Below are 23,637 nucleotides of genomic sequence, written 5' to 3'. Positions count from 1 at the left end.
AGAAATTCAAAATTAACTTTGAATAATCAATAAAATGTAAATGTGAAAAGGTAAATCACGACAAACCACTACTGAAATCTTCCAACTCTTGCATTTCAACGAACGAAATCCAAAATGAACTTTTAAAAATCAAGAGAATGTAACTGTGACAAGCTAAACCATAACAAAACACTACTGAAATTTTCCAACTCCTGCATTTCAACGAAAGAAATTCAAAAATGAACTTATAAAAATCACGAGAATGTAACTGTGACATGGTCAACCTTAACAAAACACTACTGAAATATTCCAACTCTTGGATTTCATCGAAAGAAATCTAAAATGAACTTTAAAAAATTAAGAGAATATAACTGTGACTAGGTAAACCATGACAAAACACTACTGAAATATTCCAATTCAATTATAGAAATTCAAAATGAACTTTGAAAAATTAAGAGAATGTAAATGTGACAAGGTAAACCACAACAAAACACTACTGAAATATTCCAACTCTTGCATTTCAACGAAAGAAAACCAAAATGAACTTTGAAAAATCAAGAGAACGTAACTGTGACAAGGTAAACCACATCAAAACACTACTTAAATATTCCAACTCTCGCATTTCAACGAAAGAAATTAAAAATGAACTTTAAAAAATTAAGAGAATGCAGACGGTGACAAGGTAAACCACAACAAAACACTACTGAAACTTTCCAACTCTTGCATTTCAATGAAAGAAATCCAAAATTCAATTTAAAAAATTAAGATAATGTAACTGTGACAAGGTAAACCACAACAAAACGCTACTGAAATATTCCAACTCTTGCATTTCAACGAAAGAAATTCAAAATGAACTTTGAAAAATCAAGAGAATGTAACTGTGTCAAGGTAAACCACAACAAAACACTACTGAAATATTCCAACTCTCGCATTTCAACGAAAGAAATTCAAAATGAACTTTGAAAAATCAAGAAAATGCAACTGTGACAAGGTAAACCACGACAAAACACTATTGAAATATTCCAACTCTTGCATTTCATCGAAAGAAATCCAAAATGAACTTTGAAAAATTAAGAGAATGTAAATATGACAATTTAAACCACAACAATACACTACTTAAATGTAACAAATATAACATTTCAAAGATAGAAAAACGACCTTAAGATAGAAACATCCAGGGAATGTAACTGTAACTATTAAATCCGCAACAAACAATTACTGAAATTTTTCAACTCTCGCACTACAACGAAAAAAAACCAAAACGAACGTTGAATAATCACGAGAATGTAACGTTGACAAGGTAAAACACAACAAAACAGTACTGAAATATTCAAACTCTTGCATTTTAATGAAAGAAATTCTAAATGAACTTTTAAAAATTAATAAAATGTAACAGTGAAAAGGTAAACGATGACATGCAATACTGAAATAATCCAACTTTCGCATTTCAATGATAGAAATCCCAAATGAACTTTGAAAAATCAAGAGAATGTAACTCTGGCAAGGTCAAGCACAACAAAGCGCCATAGAAATATTCCAACTCTCGCATTTCAAGGAAAGAAATCCAAAATGAACTTTTGAAAAATTAAGAGAAGGTAACTGTGACAAGGTAAACCACAACAAGACACTACTGAAATATTCCAACTCTTGCATTTCAATGATAGAAATTCAAAATGAACTTTGAAAAATTAAGAGAATGTAACTCTGATAAGGTAAACCACAACAAAACACTACTGAAATATCCCAACTCTCGCATTTCAACGAAAGAAATTCAAAATGAACTTTGAAAAATCAAGATAATGTAACTGTGACATGGAAAACCATCACAAAACACTACTGAAATATTCCAGCTCTTGCATTTCAATGATAGAAATTCAAAATGAACTTTGAAAAATTAAAAGAATGTAACTGTGAAAAGGTAAACCACAACAAAACACTACTGAAATATTCCAACTCTTGCATTTCAACGATAGAAATTCAAAATGAACTTTGAAAAATCAAGAGAATGTAACTGAGACACGGAAAACCATGACAAAACACTACTGACATATTCCAACTCTTGCATTTCAGTGAAAGAAATTCAAAATGAACTTTGAAAAATCAAGAAAATGTAACTGTGAAAAGGTAAACCACAACAAAACACTACTGAAATATTCCAACTCTTGCATTTCAACGATAGAAATTCAAAATGAAATATTAAAAATTAAGAGAATGTAACTGTGCTAATGTAAACCACATCAAAACACTACTGAAATATTCGAACTCTTGCATTTCAACGAAAGAAATCCAAAATGAACTTTGGAAAATTAAGAGAATGTAAATGTGACAAGGTAAACCACAACAAAACACTACTGAAATATTCCAACTCTTGCATTTCAATGAAAGAAATTCAAAATGAACTTTGAAAAATCAAGGGAATGTAACTGTGACAAGATAAACCACGACAAAACACTACTGAAATACTCCAACTCTAGCATTTCAACGAAATAAAAACAAAATGAAGTTTGAAAAATTAAGAGAATTTAACTGTGAAAAGGTAAACCCTTACAAAACACTACGGAAATAATCCAACTCTTGCATTTAAATTAACGAAATTAAAATGAACTTTGAAAAATCAAGAGAATGTAACTGTGATAAGGTAAACCACGACACAACACTATTAACATATTCCAACTCTTGCATTTCAATGAAAGAAATTCGAAATGAACTTTTAAAAATCAATATAATGTAACTGTAAGAAGTTAAACAAAGACAAAACCAAAGTTAAATATTCCAGCTCTCGCATTTCAACGAAAGAGATTCAAAATGAACTTTGAATAATTAAGAGAATGTAACTGTGACAAGGTAAAGCACAACAAAACACTACTGAAATAATCCAACTCTTGCATTTCAATGAAAGAAATTCAAATGAATATTTGAAAAATCAAGAGAATGTAACTGAGACAAGGTAAACCACGACAAAACACTACTGACATATTCCAACTCTTGCATTTCAACGAAAGAAATTCTAAATAAACTTTGAAAAATTAAGAGAATGTAACTGTGACAAGTTAAACGACGACAAAACACTACTGAAATAATCCAACATGTGCATTTCAACGAAAGAAATTCAAAATGAACTTTAAAAAATCAAGAGAATGTAACTGTGACAAGGTAAACCCCAACAAAGCACTACTGAAATAATCCAGCTGTTGCATTTCAGTGAAAGAAATTCAAAATGAACTTTGAAAAAATCAAGAGAATGTAACTGTGACAAAGTAAACCATAACAAAACACTACTGAAATATTCCAACTCTTGCATTTCAATGAAAGAAATCGAAAACGAACTTTTAAAAATCAATAGAATGTAACTGTGAAATGGTAAACCACGACAAAACACTACTGAAATAATTCAACTCTTGTATTTCAATGAAAGAAATTTAAAATGAACTTTGAAAAATCGAGAAAATGTAACTTTGACAAGGTAAACCACAACAAACCACTACGGAAATATTCCAACCCTTTCTTTTCAAAGAATGAAATTCAGAATGAACTTTGAAAAATTAAGAGAATGTAACTCTGTCAAGGTAAACCCTAAAAACGCACTACTAAAATATCCCAACTCTTGCATTTTAACGAGAGAAATTCCAAATGAACTTTAAAGAATCATGAGAATGTAACTCTGACAAGGTAAACCACAACAAAACACTACTGAAATATTCCAACTCTCGCATTTCAACGAAAGAAATCCAAAATGATCTTTTAAAAATCAAGAGAATGTAACTCTGACAAGGTAAACCACTACAAGACACTACTGAAATATTCCAACTCTTGCATTTTAATGAAAAAAATTCAAAATGAATTTTGAAAAATTAAGAGAATGTAACTCTGATAAGGTAAACCGCGACAAAAAACCTACTGAAATATTCCAACTCTTGCATTTCAACAAAAGAAATTCAAAATGAACTTTGAAAAATCAAGAAAATGTAACTGTGACATGGAAAACCATCACAAAACACTACTGAAATATTCCAGCTCTTGCATTTCAATGATAGAAATTCAAAATGAACTTTGAAAAATTAAAAGAATGTAACTGTGAAAAGGTAAACCACAACAAAACACTACTGAAATATTCCAACTCTTGCATTTCACAGATAGAAATTCAAAATGAACTTTGAAAAATCAAGAGAATGTAACTGAGACATGGAAAACCATGACAAAACACTACTGACATATTCCAACTCTTGCATTTCAGTGAAAGAAATTCAAAATGAACTTTGAAAAATCAAGAAAATGTAACTGTGAAAAGGTAAACCACAACAAAACACTACTGAAATATTCCAACTCTTGCATTTCAACGAAAGAAATCCAAAATGAACTTTGAAAAATTAAGAGAATGTAACTGTGCTAAGGTAAACCACATCAAAACACTACTGAAATATTCGAACTCTTGCATTTCAACGAAAGAAATCCAAAATGAACTTTGGAAAATTAAGAGAATGTAAATGTGACAAGGTAAACCACGAGAAAACACTACTGAAATATTCTAACTCTTGCATTTCATGAAAGAAATTCAAAATGAACTTTGAAAAATCAAGGGAATGTAACTGTGACAAGGTAAACCACGACAAAACACTACTGAAATATTCCAACTCTCGCATTTCAACGAAAGAAATCCAAAATGAACTTTGAAAAATTAAGAGAATGTAACTGTGACAAGGTAAACCCTGACAAAACACTACTGAAATAATCCAACTCTTGCATTTCAATGAACGAAATTCAAATGAACTGAAAAATCCAGAGAATGTAACTGTGACAAGGTAAACCACGACAAAACACTACTGACATATTCCAACTCTTGCATTTCAATGAAAGAAATTCGAAATGAACTTTGAAAAGTAATGAGAATGTCACTCTGACAAGGTAAACAACGACAAAACACTACTGAAATATTCCAACTCTCAAATTTTAATGAAAGAAATACAAAATGAATTCGAAGAATGAAGAGGAGGTAACTTTGAAATGGTAAAGCACAGCAAAACACTACTGAAATAATCCAACTCCTGCATTTCAACGAAAGAAATTCAAATGAATATTTGAAAAATCAAGAGAATGTAACTGAGACAAGGTAAACCACGACGAAACACTAGTGATATATTCCAACTCTTGCATTTCAACGAAAGAAATTCTAAATAAACTTTGAAAAATCAAGAGAATGTAACTTTGACAAGGTAAAACACGACAAAACACTACTAAAATATTCCAAGTTATGCAATTCAATAAACGAAATACAAAATGAACTTTAAAATATAAATAGAATATCACTCTTAGATGGTAATCCACTACAAAACGCTACAGAAATCTTCCAACTCTAGCATTTCATTGAAAGAAATTCAGAATAAACTTTTAAAAATAAAAATAAATTAACTGTGACAAGGAAAACCACAACAAAAGACTACTGAAATATTCCAACTCTTGCATTTCAATGAAAGAAATCGAAAACGAACTTTTAAAAATCAATAGAATGTAACTGTGAAATGGTAAAACAACGAAAAGGCACTAGTGAAATAATCACGCTCGTGCATTTTAACTAAACATTTTCGAAATGAACTGAGAAAAATCGAGAGAATGTACCTACTACATGGTAAGCCTCAGCAACACACTACTAGAATATTCAGACTCTTGTATTTCAATAAAAAAACTTAAATATTAACTGTGAAAAACTAATAGAATGTAATTCTGACAAAGTAAACCATAACGAAACACTACTGAAATATTCCAACTCTTGCATTTCAATAAAAGAAATTCAAAATGAACTTTGAAAAATCAAGAGAATGTAACTGTGACAAGGTAATCCACGACAAAACACTACTGAAATGTTCCAACTCTTGCATTTCAACGAAATAAATTGAAAATGAACTTTGAAAAATCAAGACAATGTAACTGTGACATGGTATACCACGACAAACCAGTACTGAAATATTCCAACTCTCCTAGTCGATTACGTCATTCTATGACCATATATGGAGTCCCGTCATGACCTCCTGATAGGGTTCTACCGATTATGTAATCAATTTCTCAGAAATCCATTTGTCCTAGTCGATTACGTCCTTCTATGTCCATATATGGACCCCAGTCACAACCTCCTGATAGGGTTCTACCGATTATGTAATCAATTTCTCAGAAATCCATTTGTCCTAATCGATTACGTCATTCTATGCCCATTAATGGATTCCCGTCACAAGCCCCTTATAGGTTTCTAGCGTTTATGTAATCAATTTCTAGAGGACTTTCTCCCTTCAATTACGCAGTCAATTTATCAGAAATCATCTTCTCCCGAGGGACTCTATGCCAATATATGGAGTCCTTTCATCGGTTCATGAGATTAGGTTAGTTTACGAAACAAATTTCTTAGAAATCCATTGTCCCTCCAGAGTTATAGATCAACATATCTCTTCCTCACCTTCCCCTTGGAAACAAAAAATTAATTACATTTTTTTTATTGAATCATTCCTCATAAAAACAACAATTTAATTCACTTTTTGTGAATCAATAATTCCCCTTAGAAACAACAAATTAATTCCCCTTTCGTAGATCAATAATTCCCCTTAGAAACAACAAATTAATTCCCCTTTCGTGACAAATCAATGAACCTTGACATCATCCGTCAGACAATAATAAACTTCACCCGGAAACAACTCTCCTGGACGAGCACCAAAGACATTAATAAACTTCACCCGGAAACAATTCTCCTGGACGAACTCCAAAGACATTAATAAACTTCGCCCGGAAACAATTCTCCTGGACGAACACCAATTTCTCGGAAACGTGTTCTCCCTGGGGATTCCATGCCCATATATGGTGCCCCGTCGGACTGACAGCACAGGTGTTCTCCCTAGGGACTCTATGCCCATATATGGTGTACTCGTGGGACTATAAGATAGCTTTCTACTCATTACTTACCCCCCTGTGGATTCTTCTGACGTGTATACGGATGAGAACCCTATTCCCTTTTTAGTCATTCTTTCATTTCGTTAACCCCGTACCGACTGTTTACACAAAGGTGGCCTCAATTTTTATACAGATAGGTTAGGAAAAAAGCGAATAATATTGTCAAACTAAGAATTTCAAGTCCTTTATGTCTAGATATATTCAATTAAGAGTAATCCCCTTTTTCGGTGGATCATCTATGGACCAGAAGAACAAACATCCACATAACAAGATTAGCCAACCCTGAAGAGAGCTATTTCGAAGGGCTTATAGAATTACAAAGTTTTTCCTTTTTTTTTGTTCTATTTTATAATAAATATCAGTTGTCACTGGATTCTGAGTACCGATCTTACCAACGCCTCAGTTATAAAACGCTACCAAATTTTAGCCCTGATAAGTAGGGGCAATCTTACACCACGAAATGCCAGCACTTGTTTACCTAGAGTGGTGGTAACATTTAGCAGCATATATATATATATATATATATATATTTTTATATATATATATATATATATATATATATATATATATATATATATATATATATATATATATATATATATATATATATATATATATATATATATATATATATATATATATATATATATATATATATATATATATATATATATATATATATATATATATATATATATATATATATATATATATATATATATATATATATATATATATATATATATATATATATATATATATATATATATATATATATATATATATATATATATATATATATATATATATATATATATATATATATATATATATATATATATATATATATATATATATATATATATATATATATATATATACATACAGACGCCTCTTTCCCTTTCTTTTTCTGACTCTATATATTTCATTAGTTTCTCCTTATTAACTTACAGAAGCTTTGTGACCATTCGATTGGAAGTGAGTGACGAACATTTAAGCCTTGACACCTCTTTGTTTCTGTATTCACGGCCGCGTCTAGTTGGAAACAACGAATAGGCAAAGCAGTAGGCTAAATCTTTCTCGACACTATACTCTAGGTACGGGTACTCATTGTACCAGTTTTTAACAAACCGCAACTGGTGTTTGGAACTCTGGGATTGGATGGACTCGTCGTTTGGAAAATTGATTTTTGGCTGAAATGGTTCTAGTTTGATAAGCTTCAGCTTTTCTGAGTTTGAATTTTTTCTGGAGCCTGGGATTGTGCTCGACTCTTATGATTCCAGCTTGCTGTAAATTTTTGGCTTCAGAATCAACTCCTTCCATTCTTGACACTTTCTTAGAAATGAATTTCTCTGACTGATTAATAAGCCTAGTTCCATATTTGCTGATTTATCACCCTGTGTCTAGTGCTCGTATTGCAGCGTCTGATTCGTTAGTGACGGAATCCAATTTAACTTGAAGTCTAAGTTTTTTTGCTACCTCGGTACAGTCAATAATGCAAGATTGATGGTATTGCTGATTCCAACGCTTCTTCGTGATCAATTTCTGAACTGCGAACTTCATTCAATGTTTTTTTTTCTTTCACCAAATTCCACAGCGTCAGACCTGAGAGGATAAGTAGCTTCAATTTTTTCAGCGGCATCGTCTTCTATTCAGATTCCGATATTTGTCAAGGACAGACCAGGACGAACTTCCTCAAGTGATGTCTGAAATTTTACTTCGATTTCACCACAGTTCTTTGTCTGTATTTATTTGACAAATTCGAAAAAATTGAAAAGCTCGAAACAAATTCAGAAACTTTTATAAAGAAACCTAAGCATAACCTATTAAAGTTAAAAGGCAATTTCAAAACTATATTCTTCTTTGCTTCTTGCAGCCAATTTGCTACAGCTTAGCTCAGTTCAGTTAAGTTCCATTTTAAAGCATACCTCGAAAGAAAAGAGGGTAAGAACCCCAAAAGAAGAGAGCAAGCACAAACGTGTAGAGATTCACTGCATAGAAATACCGCTATTTTGTATATATACATATACATATACATATATATATATATATATATATATATATATATATATATATATATATATATATATATATATATATATATATATATATATATATATATATATATATATATATATATATATATATATATATATATATATATATATATATATATATATATAAGTATAATTCAATATATCTATAACTCACGCGTCTCTAATACTCCAATGCTGTACGAAAGACCACGTGCCAGGACTGTCCTCTAACGCACGAAAACAAAATTAAGTTAGGTAAAAAAACAAAAAAGCTTGCATATTAAAAGGACATGTTCATCGCCCTTCAGGATAACTCATCTTTTTATCATATATAATTAAAAATTAAGGATAAATTTTTTAATTATTTCTTATCTTATTATCATTTCCTCGTTTATCAATTACAAATTATTGAGTGTTTCAATCAAATTTTTTAAAATTTGCTACCCTTTAACAAAGACGCTTGTTGATCATATTTTCCCATTAGAAGTAAGATTCTGCATAGACTTTGGGAAGCACTAAAACAAATCACCACTGAAGACAGAATAAGCTTTCTGTTGACATAATTGCACAAAGCTATCTTGCTGTTCGACATGAAGTTCGCTCGTGACAGGGCCTTCTAAACTTTTCTTTGAATTTCCTGGCCGTAACCACTTTTGAATATCAAATAGGGATTTTTTGCACAATCTTTGGCCTAATCTTCGCTTCGGTTTTGTTTTTCAGTTCTCACTATGATGCTTTAAAATGTGAATAGCTCGATAATCACAGTCAAATTCGTCATACCTTTCATCTTTCTTTCTTTGAAACAAACTTCACACACAAACTTTGTTCTAATTCTGCATCTTTTCCTTTTTTTTTGCAAACGTTTTCATGTACTGATGATCTAAACAAATAAAATAGTGCTCTAAGCGTAATCGCACTAATTCAAATTAAAATTGCTAGATCACTGAGAAACTTGATTCCCTGTAAAATTTCCTCACTCTTGACAAACTGGTTTGGTTTGAATTTGTTTCGAGGTGTGTGTGTATTAAAGAATTTTCTTTTGAAGCAGCAGTACAACCCAGGTTACTGAGGTTTCTGCCTTCTTTTTTTTTTTTATTTTGTTCTGTTAAATAAATATTAAAATAAGTATAATGTTGCAAAGCAGCAAAGTTTTCGAATATAGAAGAAGAAATTGTTTCTTTCCCTTGCAGTTTTAGTTCTTCATACCCTCGGTTATATGATTGGTCATAGGGCTTTTGAGAACAAGCCAAAGAAGTCTAGTTGTAAATAAGCTTAGCATACTATGAGTACCTGCAATTCTATGAGTTCATGTATTAGCAAAATATGTCGGCTGTTTCCGATATTTTGAAAAAAAAAAACAATATTTTCCATAAAGTTTTTTCTCATTCGAACCACTAAACTACCTCGACTAACTGATGCGTTAAAAAATATAAAGTTTTGGAAAACTCCACCCGACAAGTCGTTTTCTAGGTGGCCAATTGGTCTCTGTCAACTTCGCAAAGATGGCGCAGTCAATTTCGTCGTCTTTGCCCGACGGAAGGCTTTTATGACACAGTAATAGACCAACAAAATATTAAGTGTTTGTTGACTTCACGCCGATGAAGTAGTAAATTTCGTAGTCCTTCGCCCGACGGAAGTCTAATGAAATTAGATTGGACCGACTATATATCATGTTTTGTAGGGCTTTGCTCAACAAGTTGTTTTCTAGGGGGCAATTGGTTTCTGTTGACTTTGCACAGATGAAGCAGTAAATTTTTTCGTACTTCGCCCGATGAAAGTCTTTTATGACATTACATTGGACCGACAAAATACCAAGATTTGTTGGGCTCCGCTTCACTAGTCATTTCATAGGGGGGCTAATAGGTTTCTGTCGACTTCATGCACATGAAGTTTAAGTTTCGTCGGGCTTCGCCCGACAAAATCCTTTCCTGAAGCTTCACTTTTCGCCGAAAGATAGCGACTTTTCTCGGGCTTTGCCCAACAAAAGTCCTTTCTGAGGACCTTTTGGGGGGTGTCCCCCCCATAAACCCCCCCCCCCCCCTAGTGACGCCCTTGGTACCAGGGGTCATGGTAAGCAACGTCTCTTTTCCGAAGATTGAAGCACGTCATTTAGGTCTTGTTAACGTTAATCTGAAGCCCATTTGAACCCCTATGACATTTGAATTTGCCTACTAAGACAAAGTTAGGCTGCATCTTCATGATTTTCAGAGAAAAGTGAATTGCGTTCTTCCAAGGTTTTTATTTCATTTGGTAGACGACGAAGTGCGTTATTCAAAGCAACCTTGAAATGTAAGAAGAAAAACCAATAAAATTAACAGTTCATTCTCAAATTAAACAAGACGACTATCCCAATTATTGGTATATTTATAGCAATAACAACGTAATTTAGAAGTCCATCATTTTCCATGGTTTTAAAAGTAATCAAGCCTTTCTATATGTCTTCAATGGACTTCATTAAGCTCAGACTCTTTTTTTTACGAATTTGGACTATTAAATATAAAGAGGAACAAAATTAATTGATTTTTATGGATTTTTTCCTTTCATTCTATCTTATTCTTTCACGTAAATTCTAAATTCTCCCCATCTCTCCCAACTAAATTAGTTTATATGTGGAATAGTAAAAAGAATTACTTTTAAAAGTTCTTGCCTTTAGGTTAAGTCCCGTTCACGCGTGAGTTTAGCTGGATATGAATTTCCAGCCATAACGACTTTATACCAATGACGAGATCTTGTAAACGAAAGTGCAGTGATTGGTAGATGATAATTACGCCGGGATCTTTTGTCTAACTGAGCATGAATTTGAATTGGACTTTCATTATTTCAGAAATGATAATTTGAGAGAAACAATCTTATTATATCAACATTTAATACTTTTTTCAGGAAAGTCTAGTTTGCCTAATGCACAAAAAGTTTGATCGCCACGGCAAAGGGACAATCTATTTTGATGATTTTATTCAGTGCTACATAATACTCCAGAACCTGACTTCAGCATTTAGAAAAAAGGACACTGATCTTGACGGCGTGGTTACCCTTCACTATGAAGAATTCATTTGTCTTGTTCTCGATGCAAAAGTGTAAAGACATAGATTTATTTCAGTTCTCTATTTTTTAATTATATTACATAAGAGAAAGATGAAAAAATAAAATGATTTTAGGTAATAAGTTAGGACATTAGTTTAGTACTACCATTATAACTTTACTAACCATATACACTACTAACCACAATAACGCTTTACAAGAATTAGGGCTCAACCATTCGTATGTTTGAAAAGAAAATGAATCTTTTACCGCAGTTATGTGTTATACAAGTCAAATCCCTACTATAACTTAACTTCTTAAAGATTATTTGAAATTTTTAGAAGACTGCGGCGGCTTGATTTGAATTTTATCTCAATGCATCAAACTTGGTCCTTACCAAGGGCGCCAATTAGGGGGGGCAGGGGGGGCCATGCCCCCCCCCCCTACACGTTGAAAATTACCGTCTTATTTATATTTCACAGCGATTTTCTATTTTAGCTATGTGCTATATTAAACCAGCAACTGGTCCAATAAATACGACCAACAAACTGGTGCCCTAATTATATAATCTTGTTTTGAAATGTCTAAGAGCGAGCGCGTCTACACTATTTTATTTCCGAGGAGGGTTCATTCAAAACTAAGCTTCATTTGGTCAGTACCCGTTTCGTTATTGTTCTTGTGAAGAATTTGTTGTAAACTATGAGTTTTGTATATTGCCTTTTTTAGTAGCTGGGAAAGGAAATGTGTTCTAGGGTTTCAAGGGGGTTTTGGTCAGCAGATTCTTGACGTTGTTGAATAGTTTATGGGATGACTAGTCCCAGTGGAGTGTATGGGACTGTCGTGAACGGGAAATGTAAGTGATTGGTTTATGGGGTTTCTAAGCGGGAAAGTTTCATCGTGGAGTATGGGAGCGATTTTCTAAGGGAGTTTCTACGTGTTTCTTCAATTCTTCTCTTGCCGTGTCTGAGTGAAGTCCTTGTCTACTACTCGTTTAACTATGAGTAAAGAGCGACAACAAACTTTGCATTTTTTTTCGGTGAATATTCGGAAGTAAATTGAAGAAACTTCAGTGCAAGCGACTGACAATACTGTCAGTTTCCAAAGTCTCGGGTTAATTTAGACAAATTTCACCACCTTTGACCGAATTTTGTAAAATAACGGAACAATACAATACTGAGATTACCATGAATGTTCAGCTTGCATTGCTGAACCCCATGCGAGTTCCAGTAGCAGTCAAGAAACTCTCTCAGATATCTCTAGGATGCGTCACGATAAACCAGCTTAACCTATTCTTGAGAGTTATCCGGCTTCCACTTCTAACGGAAGGAAATTCAGTGCATATTACTATAAGACTTATGAATGGATTGAATGCTCAAAAAACTTGAATTCCGTGTTTTGTTTTACTTGCCGCCATTTTCCTATGGGGACTCTAAGAGCTGGAGAAACTGCTAGAAAAGAGGCTTTCATTGAGTGAGGATTTTCCAAGCGGAAAGAGAGTTCTGCTCTATTAGAACAACATGATGGTTCTGAAAGACATAGGCATTGTATGTCAGCATGGACGGAATTTAAGATAATGAGTACTGATACGTCGAAATCTATAGCGAATGCCTTAATTCAATCCAGATCTCAAGAGGTTCAGGAAAATAGAGATCATGTGAAGTACATTTTTCGCGCTATTTGCTTTCTTGGCCGCCAGGGTAGTAGTATTCATAGTAGTGTCCAAAACTTAGTCTTCCTCTTATTTCAAAGCTTCTTGAATTAAAAACTTCGCAGAATAACTAGCTGTTCCCAAGTAGAATGTCTCTTTTTAAGCGGACGGTTCTGAACAGATATTTAGAACACGACCCCCCAAGGAAATGAAAAAACCTCTTTTAAAATGTGTAGAATGATTGGAAATGAAGTTAAATATCTCTTGTTTTGTCTAGATGTTCTGTAAACTGTAAAATCAAGTGTATCAGTAATACAAAAAATCTAAACCTCTATAAAACCTCTTTTTCTGAACCTCGTGTGAAATGAAGATTCTTATCATAATAATCTAGATGCTGAAGCTTAATTTCCCGATGATCTCAAAATCAAATAACGTAAGGTTTGAAAGTCCCAAGGATATATGATTCAGGAAACAACAGTCATTGTCCATTCTCCCTGATATTTCAATCGTTTCGGTTTGTCATCCTATTGGAGTTCTCCAATAACCTAAATATTTTGTTTGTCCATAAAAAAGAAACTCTGAATTGAAAATATTAGTGTTTAATTAAATTAAAATTTAATTGAAATCTAACAAAAAATAATAATAAACAAAAAAAAATCCATTATAATTATACTTTTATGCCATTTTGATTTGAACTATACTATCTATGTCTGAAACAATATACAAAGTGGAAAACACCTTGTAGATCGTACTTCCAAGGTATGTGAAGAAAGTCAATTGGTCGATTTTCTCGGCACATAGCATTACCTTTTCATCTCAATTAGTTCCTAATTTAAGCAACTTGATCTATTAACATTAATCTTTATAAGCCTACTGCTGTGGTGTTTCATTGTCACTCAAAACTTCATCAATGCCTACCCAGGAAACTCAGCTTATTTGAAAGTTCACGTCTTAAATTTTATTTTACAGGCAGTGTTCTTTATAAAACAAAATGCGATTTTATAAATTTAGTGCCCCTCCTTCCTGGAGTAAATTTAAGTTACGTGCCTGATTGACATTCCACATATTTTTTATCCAATAATACATATATATGTCCAATAATACATTGATTCAAATTTAAATAGCAGAAACTCAGCTTATGAGAAAATTTAGCCCTTCATTTCAATAGAGAGAGGCTTGATTCAAGAAAATAGGAAAATAAATTAAAAGGCATCTTGGGCGCTTTATTATTGCGCGATGGTAAATAAAAATTATCAGCGCTACTGGCAGTACAGCAATGACCAGTAGGACTAGAAAATATAAAAAAAATGTAGACATAATTTAGTTTACTTAATTATAATCTAAAGTTTAAGTCCCAAAGTAAAAAAACAAAAGCAAAACAAAAAAGAATGCTAATAGAAAAGAGAGTGTGTTTATTTAATTTACTTTTGACCTAACGTGTGAATTATTTAAAATTGCCGAGGAAATTAATAGGAAGAGAGGTAGATAATAAGCCGGTGAAATTAAATGCTGCGCTAAATGGATACCTAAGAAAGTAAATTAAATACAGTGACATGATGTAGCAAATAATGTTGTCTCATCCACTAAAGCTGTTGATGGTGCGTAGGACGTCGACAATTGTGAGCATTTCAGTTGCCAGGTCTTTTTTGCAGGAATGGATAGCAAGTCTATTACCTAGGCTTGCGGCTGCTGAGATCGAACTCCCGCACTGCCTTGCAGGGATCAATCCACTGGGCTAACACAGGATTTCATATTTTAACCTAGCCCAAAAATTAACTATCCAGTTCATGCAATCCATCTCGGGGCCGGAAATACGAACACCCTTCTTAAGCAAACGATATCTGCCAAACACTTCTGCCAAACACAGCAAACGATATCTGCTTACATTCTATGCGAAGTACAAATAACTTGATTTAATATATAAGATAGAAAACTGATTAATAATATGTAGCTAATGAATTGCTTGGGAATGAACGAGTTCTGCATAACCAAGCTAGAGTCTCAAGGCAAAATTAACAGTTTGAGAATATTTCTACATCTGTAAATTGGACTTCGAGTTCTATTTGAGGGCTATGACCCTAAAACCAAACCTTCAGCCTCTTATTTTAGAGGTTTCCATTTCTGCGCTTAATTTCTACGCTAGATTTTTTTTACATTAAGTATAAGTTTGTTTGAAGGAGTGGGCACCTTGTAGTTCACCCTTCTAGTAGAGACAAATACTGACAATAGGAAATTTATGGGAATTCCTGAAAAGTGATAAACAAGAAAGATCTCTAGCTTAAGCCTCAGGACCTAGCGTGAAGGTGGTCTATGGCAAAGATTGTATTCAATTCTTGAATAATCATGATTTCAAAAGGTGACACTGTAATGTTTACGTTGCATATTTGGCGATTAAACACGGGAAGTCAAGGACGTAAAACTACTAGCGTCACTTTCAGTGTAGAGTCTGGCAACCTCATTGAAAAGTAGAAAATTTTAATGGAAAATAGAATTATGATATGTTAAAAAATATTGTATAAATAAAATGAGATTTTTTTTTTATTTTCAAGAATTATTTGAATTCAAAATTCAATCTGCACAAACTAAGCTTAGGTTTGCTTGGAAAAATCTTTACAAGTATATTTGGCCAGTAGACTTTAAACTTGCGGGCCTAATGGAGACAAAATTCTCCTCTCTTTACCCTTCTATGTATTATAAAATACGTGAAAAAACAAGTATGCAGTTTCAGGTCAAACAAGTTTACTAAGGTTTAGATGGCGCAGTTAATTTTTTTGCGACACTAGTGCAATTTACACCCTTGTAAGCTTCCCATATTCTTTGACCTACCTTTCAGCTAAAATATATCTACGAGTTCCCAGTTCACACACGAGGTATTAACATAATTTGGTGCTCTTACTTGTAACATAATATGATACAGGTTGCATCATACCCCCTTTAGGGTATATTTTAAAGTTTTTATTTCATTTATTTGATTCTATAAGATTAAGAAGCAATCGTTGGCGTTGATTAAGTTTACGAAAAAAAAAACAGAGGCCACATTTTGAGGTCCTTAAATTTACGTGGGAGTGGATACTTCAGGCTAAAATGGGTAGGGAGGTTATTCGGCAGAAAGAACTTTTGCAGTAAGCTTTCTTCTATTGAAACTGATGTGTTTAAGATCCTCGAGGAGCTCCTTAAGATAAGTAGAATTACCCCTTGCGAAGTAATGCGTCTTTTCTAACATTCCACGTGTTTTAAATATTAGAGAATAAAAAAACAGAAACAAGACTTCGGAGCGCAAACGTAACCTTGCAGTAAGGACCAGTGGCGCCAATTCACGAAAATTTAGGGGGGGGGCAAGGATTTTTTTTCGATTTTTTTTAATAAGATGCAAAAAAAAGAACAACATTTAGCAAACATACCTAAAACAGGGGGTAGCGGTGAGGTCGCTACTTGGCAAAATCGTCGACGAATCTATCCAAATCCAGTTTCTTTACCTCCTCTTTTTCAACGGCCATTATCATGAGATCACTGAGTCTGTCGTTTCCCATCGTCGATCGCAGATAGTCTTTCACACGCCCTAATGCCGAGAAGAATCGTTCATTACTGGCAATGGTCACAGGGAAAGTAGCAACTAGCTTCATCAGTTTTAGCACTGCAGAATAGGCAACTGGGAGGTCGGATAAGATATCGATAGCTCGAAGAAGATCCATTTTTGAAATATCACCTTTTGACAGCTGCAGCTTTGCAAGAGAAAGCTGGGATTCTGTGGCATGGTCATCGACACCGAGAATCTCTTGATAATGACACATAACTCTTTCCACTTTCGAAAGTTCGAGAAAATTGGAACTATTTCAATTTGATTGGCAAAAAATTGGCATTTCCTATCAGTGTAACTGCGTCATTTTGGTACTGATGACTGCAATAGTGACCATATCGAAGCTGTAACTTGGCCTTCAGCTTTTCGTCGCCTTTAGACATTTCCTCCATCAATTCAACCAAATTACCCCGGTTTGCAGATGTTTCTGATTCGTCATGACCCCTCAAAGCAACACCCTGAGTAGTATCCATACTATTGATTGAAAACTTACATGTAAACTTACACCTGAGGCAATAGGCACCACGAAACTTACATGCAATTACACATGAATTGGGCAAGGAAAACCCCTGCGTGGGACACTGTATTTACACGTGAATATTCTAAAAGTTGGAAAGGTTTTTGTTTTTGATACGAATTGCACAGTGAATTTATTGTTTGACGTGGGCATTTTTTATGAGCCAACCAGAGGCAGCGGTGGTTATTCAATATACGGTAACTTGATTTGTGGTTGGGGTTTGCATAAAAGGAATGGTTTTCACTAAAGTTCATATTAATAAGAGAATTGAATACAAAGAGTTTATTTGAGAGGATAATAGTAGAGAAAAAAATGAGTAGTACATTTAAACTATTAGATATTAATGTTGGAGACGACAGCAGCAGCAGGTGCGATATACGAGCACCCAATGTAGACGTGGAGATAACCGCTGGCTGTAGACTATGCCTTGAATTGGACAGTAAGCATGCTGGATACGTGATATCATTAAGCAAGTTTAAGCAGGAGGAGCAACTATGTTTTGCTGGAAAAGTTAATATTCTCCATATAAATAAACTTCGGTCATCATTAGATGTCCTATCGAAATATAATGATGAGAAAAAAATGCATCAGTGAATATTATTATTGTAATTATGTTCAGTAAAATTGTTTCTAAATCAAAGGTATTTTTCTTTCTGTAGTAGACTAGCGTATATTTTCTAGAGTACAAGAAATTATGGTCAGTCTGAATTTGTTTGTCAGAGTGTTAGGACTCTAAAAAATGGATAGACTTGAGAAAGAGCGAATATGGGGGAATCTACTGTTTATGGAAAAACATTTTATTCTAGATGACGATTTTCTAGAGCTGTCTATACAAAGGAAGATAGGGCTTCGGGGGATGCTTGTCGATGTATTTAAAAGCGATTCCCTCTCAGTAAGGTGTTGCAAAGAACGACTGAGTTGCGGCCAGCATGTATGTACACAATGCACGGATATATTAACAGCGACACGACTAAGGGATCGTGTGGAAACGACTATCATCATCAGTTTTGAAGTTTGGTACTTTTTTTTCATAAGACAGACGGCTTTCAAAAATGATTTACTCCTCTCTCTCCCCCAGACAATTTTTGTTGTTGCGGTCACCGTCTCGATACAACAGTGAAGGCATCTACACATGAAAAAATGTTCCATACTTATTCGCTATATATGTGCTAAGTGGGCAGTTAGTTTTTAAGTCGGACTAGCACGCATGGCGATGATTCAGCTTAAAAGTTGAGACTAATCACCCCATTTTAATTACATAGGAAATAGACTGTACAGATTAAAGGTTGTAATTCCTGTCTTGAAGAGGTGCGTGACTCTCAACCTAGATGCCACCTTTACTCCAATTGTCATTACTATAAATATAATCAGTGGGAGAATATATACCCGGGAATGAATAGATAGAATTCTGGCGGTGATGTTATTTTCTTGCTACAAAAGTGATAGCGTCGTAGGTTTATAATTCTGTGGGAGGAGGAACAGCATAGGCGACATAAATGCTGGTAAAACGAAAGAATATGGTTCTTACATCACCATCGCGAAGACAAATGGAGTTATAATTGTAAGTCCACTGGTTTTTTATTTTGTTGATTTTTTGAAAACATTGAATTGGTTATTCCATTTTCAAATAGTTGAGAGTCATGATCTAGGGATTGCATGGTCAACTCGTACAGAGTTCTATAGGATTTTTTGTCAAAAGATAGAGTATACTATGATACTATTCACTATGCACACAAGGCTATATAGATCGAAAAAATTTAAATCATTGGGGGATTTAGACCAGGATTTAATCACGATATCACTCTTTACAGAGGCCAAAACTACTTTTGATGTAATTTTTCCATTGATAAATAATCAATTGGTATAGCTACGAGAGTCAGTTGAAATTTGATGTTGATTGATGATCATATGGATGACAAGAAGTTAAATATTGTTAACATTGGCTCTTAGCTTTTCCACTGCCAGTGCAACGGAGCTCATAACCTCTTGTTTTTGGACATGAAGGCTTGTCAATGTAATAATGAAATCTGCATCGAGTACAGCAGGAAGTGTTTTTATCAAAATGAAATTCAATGGGGCCATCTGTAACTTTATGTCAATCTTGACATTGGGGGGTAGCCAGTGGGAAATATTGAATATCTCATGATTTAATTTTCCGACTAGATGATACTCTTGGGTCACTGCAGTAGTCAATTCACCGTCAGTATCAACATCTGTTCAATATTCATAGCCAAATGATTGTCCTCTCATCTCCTTGTACGCCTTTGGTGTCATCATCATAAATTGTATGTAGCTTGCATAGTTTGATAAATTATTGCTAGTGCTCACAAATGTCCCATTAATGAATACATTAATTTGTTTGAATAGGTTGTGTAGAATACAGCTTTCGTAGGAGAGACCATCACCACCATTTGGAGTTGTATTATCTGACTTTTTCTTCACCGCAACATTTAAATCAATAAATGTTGATGACAAATCAATGAAATAGTCTTCATTGGCAAATATTTGAAAGTGTATATTTTCCGAGAGGGGTTGTTGGGGGTGAAATTGTTCGTAGTAGCCATACTTGACACTGACATCAACATTTTCAATATTGAATAGATTCAATGAGGAACTGATTGATGGATATCCTTCCTTATCGGGGAGATAAGTCATCTTAAGAGAAGATATCCTTCGTTGATCTACCAATATTATTCTCTTTCTTCTTCTGCTTATTGGTCTTCCTTGTTTTCTCCATCAAAATCCTTGTTGATATCTTTTGCTTCCCGCCTGGGTGGAGACTGGTGAGTGAATGACGTGCACGCATCCTTTTCAATCCCTCCCCATTTTGTCAAGATTTTAGTTGCTCACCAACGGCTCTTGCTGAAGATCTAATATTTTCCTTAACACTCTCCTTGAAATTCTTGCCCGACCCCCAGTCCTGTAGTGTGGAGGCGGCAAAATTTGATGCAGCAGGTACAAGATATTTTCTGGCAAGGGGTAATGCAGAACGAAATAGCCTAGCAAACCAGCTACCAAGACCGTAGCCAGACATTGTAGTACGACCCTTGAAGTAGTCCAATCCATTGCCTATTTGACCTGGACTCAAAGCACCAGCATAGCAATCGATATCGGGGCAGAGAAATGGAATTCTTCTATTGTTCATTTTAGGTGATTGTGCTGTCGCCGACAATAGATTGAAATTGTCAGATAATCACTTTTAAGACCTTTTATATTTATATGTAATTAACCTGGGCGCCACTTTTGTTTAAATTACTTAGATCAAGATACTTAGTTCATGACGGGCCGTCCGACAGAGGACTTAGTGTAATGGCGTTCAGGTTAATTCTTTTTCTGTTATTAAATGGTACTGCGTTGGAGGAAATTGAAAACAACGACTCTAGACATTTTCACAAATGAATTATAGATAAACGTAAAAGGGTTCGCAGAGAAGGCGGGCGGGTAGTCAGCGAAAATGAAATTAGTGTTTCCGCCATTTATACCATTGATTATATTGAGATTAAAGCCAAGAACATCGATTAAATTATCATTGAGAATAATCGTTTCATTGGCAATTGGTGAACTAATGTAGATCTTGCCCTCCTCCTTTGAATAGTTGAAATGAAAAGCTCTTTTTTTACGAGTGGAAATTCTTTGATTAATAGAATAACATAAATCATTCATACTGGTGATCTCTTCGTAGGGCAATAGAACATATAGATATTCAAATGAATTAATCTTTTAAATTTTTTCTTGATTGTTAACGAATAGCCAATCATCATGTTAATCACTAATGATTGACTAATCATTGCGTTTAATTTTTATTTTATATTTACAAATCTTTCTCAGTATATCTTAGGTATTTTTGGGAATACATTCGACAAGAGCCACTTCATACACACCGTCAAATTTGATGGCGGGGAAGAGTTTTGTCCAAAAATCACTTGTCGCATTCAAGTCCTTGTAGAGAGGATAAGAAACGTTGCACATAAAAGTTACATAAAGATCATTGGGCACTGTCAATATCTACAACACCGATCCAAAAATCAAAATCAGAGTTATATCCTAGACACCGAACAAGTAAATGTTTCCGACCCCTGCGATTATGTGTCTTTAATATCTTTTCAATTTGATAGATTTAAATATTACTTTTAATTGTTTGCAATTCATAGTATTAAGATCCACCATAAATATCTTTATGTTTGGTATTTTACAAACGATAAATTCTTGGCTTAGTGTCTAATATTGTTTGCCACTTTAAACAATTCTGTGGACCACAAGTATTCCTCCGTTTAAAGAACATTAGTTGTCCTATTAATTCGGACCGTATCACTAACATTGAATTTATTTTTATTCTTGACAATCGTTTCATTGCAATGCTGTTTAAGAATGGTGTCAATTGTATCAGGATCAAAATGATAAACTTCGGTTGGCGTAGGATCGGACACTAATCGACAATGTTTCTAATATTAGATGAATATGAATTCTTCAATCTTTTGACTAAAAGTCAGCGTATTTTTCAATGTGCAATATCTTGAAATTAAAAGTAAAAGAGTTATTATCAATTGTTAAGTCAATACAACCTTCATACGGCTATCGCGATGATAAAACCACGAATTATAATTCACTAGTACTTTTACAACATGAAGATGGACAAATTCAACACCGCGATCCGCTTGAATTTTTTTATATGAATCCAATTCTAAAAGACTTTCAATGGCCTGATCAATTTCAGCACCTCTCTTTGATTGCAATGGAATTGCATATGCATAGTGACTAAAAACACTGATTGCAAGTAGAATGTACTTGTACGGTGTATTGTGACGTCGTTGAACTTCATCTAGAGTCAGGAGATCTGCTTGCATTATATACAGTGGGTAAAAGGCTTTAGTTTTTTGATATTGATTAGCTCGAACCCTTTGTCTTTTATTCAGAGTGTATGTTTGTTTATTTTTCCGATAGTCTTGTTAACATATTTCTATAACACGGGCCGTTGAAAAAACGCTGGCGGGGGGACTTCCTTTCCCAGCCACACAAATATTTTTCGGAGTAACACTTCTTGCTACAACAATCTTGAGTAATGTCCCATGACGTAGCATTCGATGACACTTCTAAGGAGAATTGTTGGTGGTGGTGGTGGTGATAATTATTTTTTACGACTTTAATTTATTCTAGCTGTTATCTGTGTGATTTTATATTCCAAAATTGATTTAAAATCTTCTTCTTCTTCATATTTTAATGGTGGTGGTGGTGTTGACAATGATGCATGTTCATTTAATTCTTTTAGAATTTGTCTATTGCTAATAAGACTTTTGGGGAAGTTTAATGTATTTAGAAAGTTGTATAGATGAGCGTCAAATGATAATAGTCTTTTACAATTTGTAACCATATCATAGATTAAATCAAGTAGATTATAGCTCTTGCCCTGAATTATAATCCCTTTCCCATTGCTCTCAAGTTGAATATGATCTTGACCACTTTCCATGAGATAGGTTAGGAGTCGTTTACTTTGTTCACGATATGAGTGGGGCATTAGATTTCCAATTTTCAATACAATTGAATCCAATTCTTCCTTCTTTAATTGTGTTCCAGCAGAATCCTGAGGAGATGATTCTTTTTTGTGATCAATAGCAGCAGTGGCCTTCACACGATAGGGCTTATGTTTGTCCACTCGGCGAAGTGCATCTTGAAGTAAAAGCATCTTTTTATCATCCTCAATATTCTCACTGTCAAGGAATTTACTCAGATTGTTCTCAAAGTGTTCCACGGGTGAGAGAGCGAGTTCTATTGGAGTTAATTCATAGGGTTTTGCCAATCTTTCTTTTTAGAGAAAACAGTTTACAAGTCCTGCCATTATTGGCAGTAAAAATGTGAAAAAGCTACCACCCACCTGAAGAAGACGTGTCTTTTTAAAATCATTTCCTATCTTTTTAGAGGCCCATTTATGTAAAAT

General features: G+C 33.9%; 1 protein-coding gene across 1 annotated transcript in view; it reads left to right on the top strand.

The window, feature by feature from the left end:
* Positions 1-12,076, top strand: part of LOC148953110 (programmed cell death protein 6-like) — a 31,067-nt gene extending 18,991 nt beyond the window's left edge. Inside the window, exon 3 of the mRNA XM_089087534.1 lies at positions 11,826-12,076. Coding sequence (XP_088943660.1) covers positions 11,826-12,023 — 198 coding nt within the window. The 3' untranslated portion in view covers positions 12,024-12,076. The remainder of the gene's footprint in view (positions 1-11,825) is intronic.
* The last annotated feature ends 11,561 nt before the right edge of the window (positions 12,077-23,637 follow it).

The sequence above is a fragment of the Artemia sp. Qi Xiang Cuo genome, chromosome 4 (assembly GCF_049724085.1).
Source record: "Artemia sp. Qi Xiang Cuo chromosome 4, ASM4972408v1, whole genome shotgun sequence".
NCBI classification, from domain to species: Eukaryota; Metazoa; Arthropoda; class Branchiopoda; order Anostraca; family Artemiidae; genus Artemia; species Artemia sp. Qi Xiang Cuo.
This window is presented reverse-complemented; position numbering and strand designations above follow the sequence as displayed.